General features: G+C 52.6%; 1 protein-coding gene across 1 annotated transcript in view; it reads right to left on the minus strand.

Moving 5' to 3' along the window:
- ARHGEF18 (Rho/Rac guanine nucleotide exchange factor 18) overlaps nt 1–17207 on the minus strand; it is a 47103-nt gene extending 29896 nt beyond the window's left edge. The window contains exons 1-11 of the mRNA XM_067313071.1: nt 17127–17207; nt 16390–16498; nt 11792–11928; nt 10865–11364; nt 9060–9270; nt 7900–8014; nt 6953–7010; nt 6687–6731; nt 6187–6267; nt 5684–5789; nt 5011–5185 (exon numbers count right to left, since the gene is read on the minus strand). Coding sequence (XP_067169172.1) covers nt 5011–5185; nt 5684–5789; nt 6187–6267; nt 6687–6731; nt 6953–7010; nt 7900–8014; nt 9060–9270; nt 10865–11364; nt 11792–11928; nt 16390–16498; nt 17127–17207 — 1618 coding nt within the window. The remainder of the gene's footprint in view (nt 1–5010; nt 5186–5683; nt 5790–6186; nt 6268–6686; nt 6732–6952; nt 7011–7899; nt 8015–9059; nt 9271–10864; nt 11365–11791; nt 11929–16389; nt 16499–17126) is intronic.
- Between the last annotated feature and the right edge of the window lie 52 nt (nt 17208–17259).

Consider the following 17259-nt stretch of genomic DNA (forward strand, 5'->3'; position numbering starts at 1 on the left):
AGCTCTCTGTGTGGGAAGAGGAAAAGTCAGAGGAGTCCGTGACCTGCCCTTACCCTCCTTATCTCTGATTCACTCTGAGGACTCATGATACTGATCTCCACTGCAAGTTTGTCATATCTTGAATCATGCACATTGATGCTATTATCCGCGTTCCCTGACAAGCTGGAAAATGCAACACGCACATTTATAAAACAAACTTCTCTCTCAAAATCCTCCCTGCAGCTTTCCTGCACTGCTTTGAAAGAACCTGACAGCAGGTGGGCTGGAAATGTGCTGAAATGACAGACTATCATGGGACCAGTATTCTCTCGTTTCCATGTTGTGACCTGTTTCACCTATATATATTTTTTCATCTTATAGTTGCAGGCTTTTCAGAAATGCTCTCTCCTGTTCTGCTTCTGTACAGGACTAAGTACAATGAGGTCCCAGTCTTTTACTGGGGCCTCTCAGCACTGAAGTAATACAAAGAAATAATCACTACATGAAGCAATTTTGGGGTAAACAGCTGGCTGCCATTTAGTGACAAATTAATCCTTAGACACTTCAAACTTTGTGCTTCACTCTAATATACAAGTAAAGCATTGCAGATTGCCCAACTGCAGTTTTCACAGAGAGAACATCCTGTGCTTGTATGGCTGGCCTCAGGGCATCTCTGCAAAATTAGAGTAAAATCTGGCACAGCAACCTACACAAATACTCTGTAGCTTAGAGCTAAGGTTTGGATCATAGCAAAGAGTATAGCACCCACTTTCTAATTCTGTTTAATTATCTATAATAATAAAGCATTTCTTACTGAACAAATAGTAGATAGATTACCACCAGATCAGCTTACGCATTTGTCAGGCCAAGTGTTTAAGATCCTGAGGTTTTATAAGGGAAGGCACAGAAGAGCAGCTTGGAAATCGTCCAAGTAAAGGCAACACCGCCCAGATAGGAGAAGAAAGTGAAAAGCAGAAAATGAGAAGGACTCAGAATAATATGTTTTGCAGCTTTCTTCTCTAAACCCTCTAGGGTTGCAATGACTATTTAGCAGGGCCAGCTGCATGTCAGCAGATTCATAGTTCAGTCAGTGTTTCCTCTGAAACCAATATGACAGACCACTTTCACAGTTGCTTTACATCCTGCTTTGTTGGCTTATAACAGCATTAGCCCATAGTCTCTCTGGTTTTGCCTGTTTTATTTGGAATTCTGTCAGTAATCATTTATTCCAAGTGGGACTCCCAGTCCATTTATCACTGTCATCATGTTACAGTAGCCAAACCTCTTTCCCCAAAATAGAAGCTTTTTGGCAGTTGTGTCTCTTTCCAGAAATTTAAGTTTCAGGTTGCCTGCTGCTTTTTAGATTTCTCTGGACTCTGAGTGGGTTATCAGCAGAAATTTCATGATAGAAGATCAGGCGAGTCCTCCTTATTGTAAGCCAAACCTATCCTCATATTAACTTACTGGTGCTGCACTGGAAATCCCAAAAGCAAAAATGTGCAAACACAGCTGCAAAGTGAGAGGTAAATTTCATGCACTACATTTCAAGTCCAGACCAAGCGATATTTTGGCCTATTTCCTTTACAGATAAAAACAGCATGAGTGAAGGATGTTTGCCTGACAATTGCGGAGACCCATGTCCTCCATTTACCCACAAAACTGTTAGAAGAAAGGAAGCAGCTCTCCAAACTTCTTTCACAATATGCCTTAAATAAGTCCTGGAGACTGCATGCTACAACCATTTGTTATAAATTAGCCTGCTGACTGAAACAGCCAGCAAGGGTCAGCCAAGGACAGGTGGGCTGTATGATGTCAATCACAGCCAGCCCTCCAGCCTGCATTATTCATGAAGATTCAGTAAACCAAGTGCCTTCTCTTAAAGAAAAGGAATTTGTCTGAAGCCTGCCAAATGCTTTAGTTGCAATTTCATTAACTTTTGAAGATGGTGGTCTATCTGAGCAACCTAAGAGGGCTACGGCTGCATCTTTCCCATAAAGTAATAGACAGGTCGCTCTCAACTAAAGAAGATGTAGAAGACCCAGCTCTACCCCAGTGCTCAAGCTCAGGTCACTAGGAGGGAAGCAATCCATCTGTCATGCATATTCCACGGCATATCCTTGGCTCCCCTCCATGGTACAGCCTGTTTGGAGAGCTCTCCTCCTGTCAGGGCTTTCCTGGGATTCATCTAACTCCTGTTGCATAAACTCTGGAAGCATGTTTATAAGAAAGGATTAAATTAGGCACAGAACCTTTTCCACTCTTGACAGCAAAGGCTCAAAAGGAGCTTTCTCCATTTCCAGGTGAACAACAAACAGGCTTGCAGTTCAAAGTTTATGTAACAGTGAAGTTTGGGTGGCCACTGTTGTTGAGATCCCAGTTACCACAAGCATTCCTCTTTGTTTTTCATCCCTGCCAGACTCTTAACATCGCGTCTGTAAGACTCTGAAACTGGAGCTGCAGAAACTGTCCTGCATCTGTACTCCAGACGCACACAGCAGACTCCTCACCTCCCATGCCTGGAGGCTTTGTGCTGCTAGGTGTCCACGGTGTGAGCTACACCATGAGGTGGGAGAAGGAAGCAAGCGTGCCACGTACAGAGCTAGCCAGGCTGCCGACCTTCTTCACAACACACGTTTATGTCTCTAGCAGAAGAATTATAATTCTTTGTTCTGAATTAAGAGCACAACTCCTCCTGCTGTTACTCCCTTGAATAAGAAGAGCTCTTATCTCTCTATTTCATCGCAGTCGTGGTAGCCACCTGACCTTGTGTGTCCACAGGACAATGAAAAGACTTGAGGCTTCCTAGCCATTCCCCCATCTTTGCTCTCTCTGGCTTCGACCCATCCCTCTCTTCTTTACCATTTATTCTTTTATTTTCCTTAGATGAGCCTATTTTGTCTTCTACCACGTGGTGGTGCTGCAGTTAAAAATACCATGGAGATAACAAATAAACAACAGCATCTGACCATGAGGTGGACAGAGAGCTGGCCTCTGGCCAAAGCATATAGATAGCAAAGTGTGAATTCATTATGAGAAAACAAGAGGAGCAGCCAAATATTCTTAGATGCTGGCAACAACTAAGCTCAGACCGAACCTTGGCACAGCTCTCACTTCTGAAAAGTAGGCATGCCACCCTGGCTGAGGTGTAGACCAAAATCTTCCTTCCCTGCCCTATCAGGCACTTGCTGGGAGACACCTGTGCACCGCTCCCCACTGCAAGCTACTGATATCAACCATCAACTCTGGTGCCCAGAAGGAGTTTGCAAAGGTTTCAGCATTCAGCCCAACATAATCCAAATATAGGCACTCTCAGACTAACAGCTGTTGGTTCGACAGGTCCCAATCCAGATCTGACCAGAGACAGGCCAATAATTTTAACAAACATCTCAGAGCCCTGCCCAATTGCTCAGCCTCAGTTCAAGCCACCATAAAGGGAACATATGAAAACAAGCTCTTCAGCACAACCACCTACATTGGCCTAGGCAGCATAATCCCCACATAGCCCAGAAAGCCAAAGGAGATGTCATAGAGTCCCAAAGACATCCAGTTCTTCAGTCACCTTGGAGTTTTTCTGCTGAATGTTAGTAAGACTCAGAAACACAGATTCCTCACAGCAGGGCTAAGAACCAAGGTAAAGATTACGCCAATTTATGCCCATTCCCCGCACATTTGTAATGGACAACGATATGCTGAGCCATACTCCCATTTAGACACATCTCAGACCTCTAGCTCCCACCCTTTGCGCTCCAGATCACCGATCTCTAAAGCAGCCATTCAGAGAAGCATCACTTGTGCCATCCTGGAAAAATGACCTCAGAGCTCCCAGGACCGTACAGAGCATGGCTCCAAGCTCTTGGTGCACTGGGGATCAAAGCCTACCTGCATCCTTTCAGCTTCAGATACTCTTTGTAAAGCAGCATGCCATGCTGCAAGCAGAGCCTCTGCTATGAGGTTCCTTGGAAAGCAAGAGTAAGGCTGTGGCGCAACTCCGCCTCCTCTCACAGTTGTCTCTAAACATCCACAAAGCATTTGCTCTCACTCAGCTCCCTGCTGTCCTTTGCTCCAACACCTGCAAAACATTCACTAACAGCTAGGCCCGCGGTCCTTTTAAATTTCCCTCCAGCTGCCCCGAAAGGAAAACATGCTCCTCACAATGCATGTCCAAGGGCAGCCAGTTCTTTTCTGCCCCAGGAAGGTTTTACTGACCTTAAGAGCCTCTGAGAGTCTCCTACTTGAGAATGAGCATTGCTTGAGGATACAGGGTAGAGAAAGAGAGCAAGTCTCTCATTTCCAAAAGATTTATTCTGCACACAGACAATCCCCTCTGGAAAGAAAGTGTTCTTCAGTGCCCTGAGTGCCTGCCCCAAAGAGCAGAGGCAGGGTTTGCCCATCAGCCAAGCCCATGCAGCAAAGCCCACGTGTCCCCTGCATGCCAAGTGAACACAGTGGGAGGGCAGAGTCCCACACACACCAGCAAAGGAGCAGCTGCCATTCCTGTGCACTACTCAGATCTTCAAAGCAACAATCTCATCCTTGCAGGTCCTAGGAGGTGCCATTTGACTTTTGCATTAGCTGATAAAGCTTTGGGTGCTCTAGGAATCCCTGTGCCCATTCACAGAGCAGGTGCGGAGCTGACAAATCACTGTGTCTGGGGAAAAAAGCCTAAAAGATCCAGCTTCACCCAGGCAGCAGGGGTAGGTGCTTGGGCAAAGCAGAACTTTGTGAAAAGGAAGAGTTGACCCAGAACCCTCCTTTTGGGAATAGGGCAGGAAATGGTCAGGTGGCCAAAGATAACGAGAACAAACTAATGCCAGGCAGGATTTAAAGACCATCTAAAGCTTATCTCCTATCTGCAGAACAACCGATCCAGGCCAAGCAGGGTGGTGGGGTCCAGTCAAGCCAGGCAGAAAAGTGAAGCAATCTATGAGGCTGATTTAGGCAAGGGTATGGCCAGTCTGGCCCAGACAGGAGGTTGGGGGAGCAGGTTACAGCCAGGCTGGGTCAGAGCCAGACAGTGACAGCCATACTCACTCAGGCACTGCAGACCACTTTTATTCACAAGAGGTTTGGCACACAGTGAGCAGCTGGTGCAACTGGAGAAAACCCCTGGCACAAGCTGGTGCCCATTGATCTCTTTCCACCTCTCTTTTGGCTCCTTTGGCTCTTTCTCCTTCTCTTTCTCTTTGGGCTGCTCTTTGTTCTTACCCTGGAGGAGAGAAAACGCAGCTCTGTTACAGGCCTTGCACTCCCCACACATTCCTTTCCCCCTCGGTAAAAATGAGCATGCAGAGAGGTGGCCCACAGCAAGTACAATGGGCCTCTTAGTGCCTGAGCCTTTGGGATCCAAGTGACTTTCCCGAATGCCTTCCTAAAGGATTGGGACAGCCCCTTTAGGCTAGGGCCACATGTGACGAAGGGCAGGACACGGCATTGCAGCACGTGTCTGCATCTCTGCCGGCCCTCCTCCCTGCCACAGTGGGTGATCTGCCCTTGCAGGGCAGCCAGAACATGCCCATGAGCAAGGTGGGCTGAAAATGAGGTATCAGTTTGCCCAGTGCATAATACTAGGGGTCACAATGCATCTGCTGATGAGTATAGAGGCCACATCCATCCCAAAGCAATCCAACCGGCTTCTTGGGTCAGATCATGTTTTCTACCTGGAGAATTCAGCAACCCCTCTGCAGATTCAGCATCTCTCCCTTACCTTATCCTTCTGCCAGGACCCAGTGACTCGGCTCCGCAGGGAACTCAGACGTCGCATCACCTTTGTGCCTCTCTCTGCTTTATCAGTCTTTCCACTGTCCTCATTTCTGAAACAAGCCCCCCAAAATTTTAGCTACAGGGAAGTTAACTGGGCAAGCACAGTTCTCTGAGAGATCACTCATGGAGTTCACCCGACACATTACTTTAGGACCCCATCTCTGACTTTTCCATCCCCCAGAGGATCAAGTTCAGCATCAGTCGTGTCTTTCATGGGCAGATTTGCAAATAAGGAGCTGAGCTTTCAAATTATCTGTGCAAGTTCTGGCTGTCTGTATGGTTTTGATAAGTGCCATACAAAATGGGGGTCCCATTCCTGGCTGCTACCAGTGTCCTGCACACAGTGTTAGCAGGGCAGTAGAGCTTAGATGGAGGGGGACTAGAAATCAGAATCTGCTCAGGGGACACAAAGCATCTGGGTTACTGCCTGGCTCAGCACTCACTTACTCATTAGACAGGAACTCAAACCACGTGAGGTTCTGCTGGGAAGCATCGCTGCTTTCTTGCACACATGTTCTCTGCTTCGCCCTGTGCAGGGAGAAGACATCAGACACACAGCACGAAACACAAGAGCAGAACTTGTGGGTCATCTGAAAGGCCCATCTTTGGAGAATGGACAGTCACATGTGTTTAGAGTTACAGAACAGGCAAGCGAAGTGCTACTTCCCCTTGCAATCTCACCCTAGTTTCAGAAACACTGGAAGAATACAGCAGTTCTGGTCCCTTAGGGATTTGTCCCTGAAGGACTAAGTGTCATTTGCCAGATGGGTCCCAGGCAGGCCCATGACCTCCACCCCCAGGTGAAGGGACATTAGAGCACAAAGTCATGGACTTGGAGAGGAAGCATCAGTAATTCTGTGCACACTCCAAAATGGCTCTGTGCAAGGGGGCAAGCTCTGTTCCTGTGCCGTTCCTAGGTACCAGTTCCCTCTCCCAGAGGCACTCACCCATGATACTGTTTCAGCTCCTGAAGTACCTGCTGGACAATTAGTCTACCAAGGATGAGGCAAAAGAAAAATGAGAGATTAAAAAATGTCCTTGCAAATGCATTCTGCACCCCATGAAGCATCAGATGCCGTTTTATGACCAACTATTCAGCCCCAGCATGGAATGGGATCTCCCTTATGGTTTGATACTGGATCTCCAGTAGCTCAGATGCACTCAGGAATCCCAGCCATCTCAATATGGCCATTCCAGGACTGACAATACCTACACGTGGTCTGGGGACACGTGGTCCTTCTCCAGCATCTCCAGAGCAGGGGGTTCAACACCTGGAACATAAAACACTCTCAGCAGGGATTCTGGTTTGCCTTTGCAGAGCACCAGGTTTCAAGCTATGCAATTAGACCCCGTTAATCCCGCTAGGTTCAAACTCTGCCTTTGATGGCGAGAGAGAAGTGCTGAGCGAGGGAAAGGCTGCGTCACTTTTCTGTGTTATCCCTCTCTTCTCCAGTCTAACTTCTGAGCATCCTGCTTGCAACCAGAGGGTAGGAGGTAATACCAGCACAGAGACCCTCCCCATGACAGCCAGTTTCCGCACTTGGCTACCCCTCCACTCACTTCCCAGGCTGTGCTCTAAACAACTCTCTACATTTTGCCCCAGAGCAGTCCTCACAGCTGGGAGAGGTTAATAGACTCCAGCAGTACAGAGATGGCCAAAATTAAGTTTGCATCAGCTGTGGTGCTGATAGGCCATCTGGGAGTTGGGCTCTCATATGAGCTGAGTCCTGTCACCATGTTTTGCAGCAGAGCTTGCAATAAGAGCTGGAGCTAAGGAAAAATCTTCTGAGCAGGGATTTCTTTTTTCTCAGGCTCATAAGCCCTCCTAAGGAGGGCATTTAAACCCAGTCACATAAGATGATGCATTTTGTTCCTAGGATACCATCTTTGCCTTGTGCGAGTAGTGAATGACCAATGCACCAGCCACAGACAGGTTATATGGCAATGTGTCGCTGGAGACAGGCATGTCTGCACTTAGACTACACACTTAGCCTAGAACAAGCTCAAAGTCAGCTTGACTTTGTTTCAGGAGCTCCTGGGACCAGGTAGAAGGGAAGGGCAGAGGATGTCTAGGCTTTCAGAGGCTACATCTCGTTTTGTATCTTCTTAATCACAAAAATTTTGAGTTCATTTAATGCCATAGATTCAGTATATACCGACCTTCCACGGCTGGAAGAGGAGTGTTGAAACTGCAAGGTATCTGAGGGGAGGCAACCTTCTCACAGGCTGATGGGACAGACTTTGACCTCCGTCTCTTCCCATTGCTGCCACATTCCTGGAGAAGTAAAAGATCATGGACATCTTTGGTCCTTTGTGCACCAAGGGAACCTCCATCAGTGGCACAGCAAGGCTGGTGAAGCACAAGGCAGGGAACAGGGCTCCCATTTCCAGCTAACTGCCAGCAACCATCCCTGGCTTCCCACAGCCTCCAAGCCTGGGTGCCCTGTCCTGGGAGACCCCGGGCAGATTATTCCCTCACCGCATGGCCGATAGCTGTGGCATCAACCACAGCCGTAGCAGGGCACAGGATTAGTCCAAGGCCCAAGAAATGGATCCTGTCACCAGCTCTGCCTCAAAGTCTCAGTGGGGAACCAGCAAGGCAGCTGCCACAAAAAAAACCCCTCAAAAACAAATACAGAGGAAAACCACCAGGAACGGGCTGACTCCTCACCCCTTCCCTCTCTTGTTTTGTCAGGGTTGTGATGGCAGGAGCCTCTAAGGCCCATCTGTTTGGTGGGCTTCAGGCGTGGGCTCCAGGGCAGGCTGGAGCAGGTGTGTGCTGCCGGGACGTTTGTTATCTTGTGGCTGACACCTCCTCAGGTACTTCCCACTTCTTACTTGCGCCTGTAAGACACGTTGCACTGCTGTGCAATTCTCCTTTTAATATGAATTGAATCCAAAGAAATTCCCTGAAAAAGCAAAAGGTGGAAGCGTGTGTGTGTGTGGGTGGGTCAAATTGCTGCCTTCATCTACTTGATGGAGGGTAATAGAGCAGACGGAGCCAGACTCTTCTCAGGGGTGCACAGTGACGGGAAAAAAGGCAACATGCACGAGTTGCCGCAAGGCAAATTCCACCTAGATATAAGGGAAAAGAGGGCTGTGTATCAGCCAGCTCTCAGGGCCTTTATCCTGCAAGAGGGGGCAGTTTGTCCCAGAGCAGAGAAAGCTCGTCCTTGCTGCGATTCCTGCCGACACCCTGGCATACCTGGTTCAGCGCCAGCATCCGAGGAATCCAGCCTGCAGCTGACACTTGCGCGCCTTAATTTCCGCACCCCCAGCTTGCCCTGCCGCCAATACGCGTGCAGCCCTCGCACACTCACCGCCTCCTCAAAGCTGGGGCCGACCGCGAGGTTCGGGCGCAACGGCTCTATCTCCACTTTGATCACCGTGCCGCCCCCGCTGCTGCTCCAGGCTTCCAGCTCCCCTCTGGGCAGCTGAAGGGACACGAGAGGCTGCGGGCAGGACAGGCTTCCCTTCGCCACGTCCTCCTGCTCTGGGTCACTGCCCATCTCTGTGGCGTCCAGGCTGAACCTAATTCAGGAAAGAGGCACAAGCCAGCTTAGCGAGCCAGTGCTATCGCGCCGTGCAGCGCCCTGGCCTTGGACAGACAGTCCTGAGGAGCTCATGCAATTAAGACAAGGCAAGGCCGCCACAGCAGGCACGCGGAAAGGGAAATGTCAAGAAACATCAGCCCAGACACCAAGTCCTGGGCCTGTCAAAAGCAGCTGCTCTGGCTGCCATCGGCAGGTCCACCCAGGGACGTTTAGTGCCCGACGGCTCCTGCTGGTCTCTTAGCAAGCCCCGAGACTGTGCAGCCGCCCCGGCAGCAGTCTGCCTTGCCTGCGTGAGCGCTGCTGCCCTGGTAGCTGCAATGCCAGGAAAGTCCCTCTGGGCATTTAGAAATGGCAGATGTTGTTGTTTATCAAACCACCGTAGCGGCATCATGTCATAAATCCTGCCCCCACCACGGCCGAGCTTCGAGGAAGGAAGGAGAAATCCTTTTCTGGGAAACGAGGGGCAGAACAGCCCTCCCAGCGCGCCATGGTTTCCTGAACACCGAGTGCTGTTGCGGTGCCAACGGCATAGGAGCAAAATGATGGATAGGGCCCAGTGGATTCTGTCAGCAGATCACTGTCACTTCATTCCTGCTGCCAGAGACAGGCTTCAGGAAGCATTTGCTTAGGGGACAGTGGGGCATATTCCCCTTCCCTGGCCCCACGCTCACATGCTTAATCACCCCGCAAGGGGACTGAGTAAATCCCTGACGCTCTGCTGGCCGCTCTGTGCCGCCGTTGCTCATGGGCCTGTTGTACAGTATAAACTGTGACTGATCCGCAGCACCTGCAACAGCAACAGGTCTGAGAACCGAAGCCTGAGCTTGATAAAGAGTGGTCAAGATTTCAGGCTGAGATAATTTTAGGGCACCTTATAAGGAGGAGAGATAAAAATAGTCATTGCTGGCTTGCACCTAACTGCCAGCCAGCAGCAAGATCAATACATTCGTCAGGAGGGAAAGCACGCATGCAAAAACCCGGAGCCCGAGGCCTTCATGTGACAGGAGCAGAGCGTGACAGTGATGCCAGGCCTGGAAACCAGTGCCAGCCGGAGCTCAGCATCACCCCGCAAAAATACACTTTCTTCTGCAGCCTCATGGAGAACAAGGGGAAGGAGGGCAGTGCTGCAATTGCAAGTACAGACTCCACCAAGCCAACTCACTGACAAGAAGGAAAAGCTGGTTTGACAGAGCTGTCTTCATCCCCGTGGAGTGGGCAAAGTTGCCTCTGAGCCAGGGGACAGAGGACATCAGGGCAGCTGATGCTGTTCAAGGGTTCCCACTAGGCAGAGGTGCTCTCTCCCCAGATGAGAGACCCTCTTGCCGGCCCCAAGAGCAGGAATAGAGGGTCTTCCTATTGCCAGGAAGACGTAAAAGCCTCTTGCTGCCCTAGCGTCTGCTCCTCCACATCCCACCCAACACGAGCAGGAAGCTTCCAGCTGCGCTGGCAGATGCTGACCAGGGAGGGAGACCACCCAGCAGCAGCCAGAGCTCGGGGCAGCGTGATCGCTCCGGCCTCTCACAGCATCATTGCACTGTACGTATGGGATACTGCTCCCAGGCCTGCTTTACCTTCGCTTGCAGTCCAGGGGCGATACGGGGCTCTCCCAGCTGTGTCTCCGTGAGGTAGACATGGACCTCACGAGCGTGGGGAAGGTCTCCTCGGCCTCCTGCAGCTCCAGCGCTTTGCCTGGCTCTGCAGGACACTCGGAGGTGCCAGTTCCCTCTTGTGGCGCTGCTGGGCAGGAGGAAACGCGGTCTCTGTTCAGAAAGTGGCAGTCGGCCTCCCCGTAACGTACCGAGCAGGAGACAGGATTGGAAAAAGCAACGTCCACAGACATTTTGCTCAAAACCCTTGGTCTCTCTTCCAAAAAGCGAAAGGCAGATGCAGCTTGGGGGGCTTGTTCTGGCTGTGATGCAGTCTCTGCTGCTGTGCTGGTAACCGGCAGGCTCAGAAACCCGAGATCTCTGTAATACTCCGTGCCGTGGAGAGCAGAGTCTGAGAGGAGATCCTCCGTGCTGCTGTGCAAATCTGCCGTCGGGGCGTCCAGCTCTACGGAAGACGAGTCCCCCTGCACAGGGAGCAACAGCTTGGCACGGCGCGAGCGTGCAAATCCCATACACCCTTCCGAAGGCGTTGCGTGTATCCTGCAAAGGGGGCATTTCCCTGCGGAGCCATACCTGCTTCTCTGTCCTGTCTCACGGCAAACGGCCCCTGGCAGCTAGCCAGGCCCAGCCTGCAGCGTGCTTCCTCGCACAGGCTTTGCACCTCACGGCCAGACTGTCCCACTCCACCTGCTCAGCTTGCTGCAGGGAGCCGCGGATGTTGCCCCCGAGGTCTCTCTGTCCCTTATTCCCACTAATGTGAATGTGAAGCCCGGAGCTTTTCCCCATCCTTATTCCACCCACGGGCCCCCCAGGATATGGTGCCGACAACCCCGTTTGCTGACCCTGGCCCCTGCCTCGCGCCGTGGCAGCAGAACAAAACAGGACACTTGCCTTTTCTTCAGCCATGCTAGTGAAGAAGGAGTCATTCTCGGCAATCAGGGATGGGAGGAAGTTTTTTCGGGGGTGAAACTCCGAGGCAGCGACGGCGCGGTCAGCAAATTCCCGTAAGCATGGCTTGCCCTCTGACCCTGCAAGAGAGAGAAGGGCGCAGCATGTGACCAGGCAGCCTGGAGGTGTGCAAAATCAGCCACACGCGGAGAGCTGACGTCTGGCGGCACTGCAACGCTCCACGTGTCCCTCTGCTCCCTCGCAGACAGCCGGTGCAGGCGGTGTCAGCGCCTTGGCAGCCTTGATCCTCTGGGAACGTGACGCAGGGGTCCCCTGACAGCAGAAACTTCACCCCGCGAGCCACGGCGTGTGCAAGGACAGAGACCAGGCTTGCACCGTCCCAGCCAGACACTTGTAGCACTTCCTGTGCTACAGAGGCCGTTTCCGTAGCAGGACAGAAGAGTTAAGCACATCGTGACTGCTGTCATTTAGATTAGGGACCTTTAAAGCAGCGGGAATCCGTGAAAAAAATATATATATTGTCAGCAATTTCATTCTCGTCCTTAAAGGACAAAGGATGCCACTGGGAGGCAAGATCGGAGACGCATTAACGACTCCAGGCAAGACCAAACGTTTGGAGCAGTAGCGGAAGCACAAAATGCTCCTGGCACCGGGTCGCTGCGATACGCGTGGATTTTCCCCGCACGGGAGTGTTAAGCGAGCGTGCGCCTGCGTGTGCGTACACCATCTGATAACTCATTGAGGAGCAAAAACAAGGTCTGGACATGCTTCACGGTACGATATGTCGTCCAGCTGACTAAAGCACATTCCTATGTAACGAGACACAGTGTAAAAGTTAGCCACGATCTCTAAACCAGCGCATGACTCACAGAGGCCTTTTATTCCTTCGAGATGCATACAGCTGAGGGGAATGGAAAAAAGCCAGGTTGCTGGCTGAAGCGCCATGCTGGATGTCTGAGGATGCAGAGAACAACAGCAAGAGACTCTAAGAGGCCGTATCTACCCAAAGGGAAAAAGTTGTAAGAAACTGCTAGAAACCCATCGTACTCCAGGAAAGCCAAGGATAAAAACATTAACGTGAGTAAAGCATAGCTAAAAGCACAGTCTTGGAAACAGTAGATCCTGCTGTGGGTTTTAATGCTACACAGCGCAGCCAGAAATAGCATGGTGCCAACAAGAAAAAGGCAGCAAACGTGCGGGAGAGTTTGGAGGTTTGTTCCTTGGATCCCGCTGCACACTGCAGTTGCCAGAGGTTCTGCTTTAGGGAGTGTTTGGGGTGTTTAAATGTGTATGGTAATTTAATGTAAGGGGCTGTAAACAGCACACTAAAAAAACCACTCTATAAAGGCACTATTTTAATTAAGGGTTTTCTAACTATAAGAGCAGTGAAAATTTGAAACAGCCTAGCTAGGAAGGTGGTGGGATTTGCTTCACGGGAAATTTTTAATTGACAAACTCCTGCACAGGGTGTACAGACTGCCCTTGATCCACATCTATAACGCTTTATCTATAAAACTGGTAGGGGCTTAGCAAACCATTTAACCTCCCCCTTTCTTTCCCCCCCTGCTGTGCCTGGAATTGCTCTATTCAGCCTGTAATCAAAAATCAGTATTTTGAAATGAATAAGCATTTTAATGAGTGCAGGGTTTGGCACAAGCTTGGAAAAAAATGGGCAGCCAGAGATGTCAGGAGAGAATAAAAGCCACTAAACCCCCCCAAATAGCCTGGAGCAAAGCCAAAGGAGAACTGACCTCAGGGGAGCAACCAGGTCACTGGAAAGGTCCCGGGGGGGGGGGGGTGAAGGCAAATTTTGCTTCCCCTCATACAAGTTATCTCCAGGGAAAGAAGTAAAAGGAGATTCCCTGCCCTCATCGCGCCTCGCGGCAGGGAACTCGCCTCGCAGAAGGGAGCGGAGCCCCGAGAGGCAGCAAGGACGGAGCCGCAGGAGCTGACAAGCGCTGCGCCCTGACGGAGGCCAGAGCCTGGCCCACAGGTTTAGTTAAAACAAAGAGGTATTTTCCTCTCGAGCAGGGCCACGTCCGGCCTGCCAAGGCTTTGCCGTGCCTGCCCGAGGCTCCAGCCTGCAGCTCCGAAGTGGATCCCTGGAACAGAGTCAGCAACGGCTCCTCGGAGGCCTGGAAAATATTCCCTGTCCTCTGCCTGTGCTGCGCAGGGCTAAGGATTTGGACAAAGCATAGGCTGCCGGCAAAAGACCCTCTCCAGCCCCACAGGAGGACTTACATCCTCCCCGGGTGCTTCAGACACTCCTGTTCAACACTCGATAAATCAGGCTCGCAGCCACCCTCCGGCGAACTCCGCCGCGCAGGCCGTTAGGCAGCAGCACGCAGAGCGCCCAGGGTTACGGCGACGGGGAGACCATTTTAGGCAATGTGTGAACACCAGACACGACAATTCAGAGCTCCCCGCATCTACTTCCCGCGCTAGCACCATGTATAGAGCCACGCTGCGCCGACACGAGGGCAAGGGGGGTGCTGCGGGGGGGTTTTTTGGGGGGAAAAAACACTTTCAGGCTCAGGTTGCAGCAGGATGAGCAAGGAAAGGTCAGCGTAGAGCACACGCAGGAGGGAGGCAGGTCTGGGTGGCTGTGAACGTCCCCGTACCCACGATCAAGGTGGTCACCAACACAGCAAGAAGCGCCAGCAGGGGCCTCTTGAATCTCCTGGAACTGAACCTGGAGCTGAAGCTCCGTCTCACTGCTGCGCAGCGGGAAGGGACAGGGCATCTCTGCCCTCCGGCACAGCCGGACAACAGCGTTCACCTTTCCTCAGCTGAGGCTGGAGACAAGATGACAAAGTGACACTTCCAAGAGCACGCTCTGTTTGCTTCAGGGGAACATTAAGCAGATTAGGTACTGCAGTTGCTTAATTCGCCTCTGTCCGGGAACCATAAAAGGTTATTGCTGCAGGGAGCAGCCTCATCAGAGGAATTCCCAAGGCAGAGCTGGGGAGGAAGCGCTGCTGGCTGATCCCGGCAGGTCCCTGCGGCTCACGAGCGGGGCTGTCCGGGGCTCTGCCAGGCCGGCAAACCATGACGAAGCCGGGCTCCTGCGTGGGGAGGAAGGAAGTAGTGACCGGCATCCACCGCATGTGATAGTCAGGAAGAGCCTCGGGGGTGTTGATGCCGTGCAGACAGTGGGCCCAGCCAGCTGATCTGGTTCTTTTCAAGGAAAAAAAACCCTCTGTCCTGCTGTAACCTGGTGCAAGGACACTGGGAGCCCAACAAAGGTTTAAATTCTTCCATTTCACACCTGCAGTCCGGACCTCCCGCCCCTCTGCAGCTATCCGTGGGCCGATTTCACTCGGATGAGCCCGTCACCAGCGAACGGCTACAGCAGGGACGGCGGCTGAGCGGCTAGTGCTGGAAGCAGCTCTGCCAGCCGCCGATTTGCCGCACCCTGGGACCAGCTCCCGGCCCTTCCTCGCCCGCCTGCTCCGCTGGTCAGCGCAGGATGCCGACGGGCCCCGAGTGACCCTGGAGCCAGGCCAGCGCTGGCGGGTGAAAACATTAGAGGAAACACGGGGCGCGAGCTCTCTCCTGGCAGGTCGCATCCTCTAAGCACCGGCCGCTCCCTGCATTTCCACCGTGGAAAGGCCACGCCAAACACGGCGGCGCAAAGGCACCGGACGGTTCTGCTAAGCGAAACAATCCTAGGAGGAAGGAAAGACCAGAGCATCTGGGCATTTCCCAGAAACCCGGGCCAGAGACTGCTGGGAAACCACCGAGAGCATCACAGACAAGAAACAAAAATCATGCAGTCCCCAGCCCGGCTGCTCCCCTGCCGGCCCAGCACCAGCCGCCCTTTACATCCTGCCTTCCAGGATGACCAGAGCTATAGGATAAAACCTCTGTAAAGCAAGCGCTAAACCTGCTGTGCCAAAATCAGAGTAAGTGCAGCCCTTGGCGCGCTCCGGGCCCCAGGTCAGCAGCCGCTGGCGGCAGCGGGGATTGGCTCATGCGGCCGGGGCCGGAGGAGGGAAGAAGATAAGCTGTCCAACACTGTAACATACTGTTCAGCGAGCTGCTGCCTTATCGCTGCGTCTGGGGCCTGGTTTTAGGGCATGCGGAGCTGGGGAAAAGGGTTCTAGCACGATCCAGCTGCTCCTCGGCTCGCTCTCAGCTGAAGGGTCGCAGCAGTTTGCTGACGAAGGATTTGCAGCCCCTCCGATACTCTCCGAGCCTCCAGCTAACAGACCCGATGCAGCTCCGTCAGTGACTCTTCCGGGCACCGAGGGACGGCCAAGTGCCACGGACAGACAGGCAGAGGCAGGAGAGGAGCTGGGCGAGACCCGAATGTTTTGTGTCCACGGTGCAAGCGCCAGTGGGACACACCGCTTGCGCTGGAGGGAGAGGGCCCTACCGGGACACGCTCCCCAAAGCGGTTAGTGCTTTGGTCGCTGTGAGGGTGCTTTATTTAGAATGGAAATTTGCCCAGCTGAGCCTTCCCGGCGAGGGTGAGGCCGTAACCAGCAGGCGCAGCACCAGCAGGGCTCAGGGGAACCGCTTGGTGCGCGCCGTGGGATGAGAGCCCTGCGCGATCCTGCTCCCTGCTCTGACTTTACCTCCCAGCGACTGTTTGGTTTGGATCTCACTCTCCTGCGTGTCCATGGAGGAGACAGGAGAACCGAGGGGAGCAACGAGGGAGGAAGGAGCTGGCGCATGTCGAGAGCTCTAATGCCACAGTTAAACGTACCCAAAAGCATCAGCCTAAATCATCAGCCTCAGTGTTTGCAGGGAAGGACAGCGGAGGCCGGCTCCTCAGCGGCTGCAAGTGTCCTGCTTCCCGGGGCTCTGACTTTGCTCCTTCAAAGTCAAGGTACCGCGTACAGCAACGAGGCCAGTTCACATCACTGCTAGTGTTTCCCGTCCCTGCTCTCCAACACCGCGATACCAAGTTGGTGCCACACCAACGGCTGCGGCTCAGCCTCTTCTCCGAACGCGGGGCTCTGCTTGGCAGCCCTTGCTGAAGGGCCGGGGGAGCCTTTCCCCCCGCCTCTGCTCAAACACCAGCCTCTCGGCACGCACAAAAAACGCTCAGTCCTCTCCAGGCAGCCGCGCAGAGACGGCTGCCTGCAAAAACGGGGACCTCCAGATCACTGACAACAAATCAAATCCATTACAAAACCAGAAGGCTGATATTTAACCCGTTACCCAGCCCCTAAAAGCACTCACAAGCCTTGAGAACAGCTTGCGGGAAGGAATAGCATTAACCAGTACTTAGGCAGCGTCCCCTGCGGAGGGGAGCAGCACGTACCCAACGCGCGCAGCCCTGCCTGGGGAACCCCGCGCTCGCCGCTACCTGCTCGCCGGGGACAGGCTCTCCTGGCTGCGCGCAGCAGCCCAGCTCCCGAAACACCGTCTCTCCCCACACGCAGGCCATTACCTCGCTTAAAGGACCATCTCTTCTTCCAGCGCTTCGAGAACGACGGCCA

This window comes from Apteryx mantelli, chromosome 30, assembly GCF_036417845.1.
Source record: "Apteryx mantelli isolate bAptMan1 chromosome 30, bAptMan1.hap1, whole genome shotgun sequence".
NCBI classification, from domain to species: Eukaryota; Metazoa; Chordata; class Aves; order Apterygiformes; family Apterygidae; genus Apteryx; species Apteryx mantelli.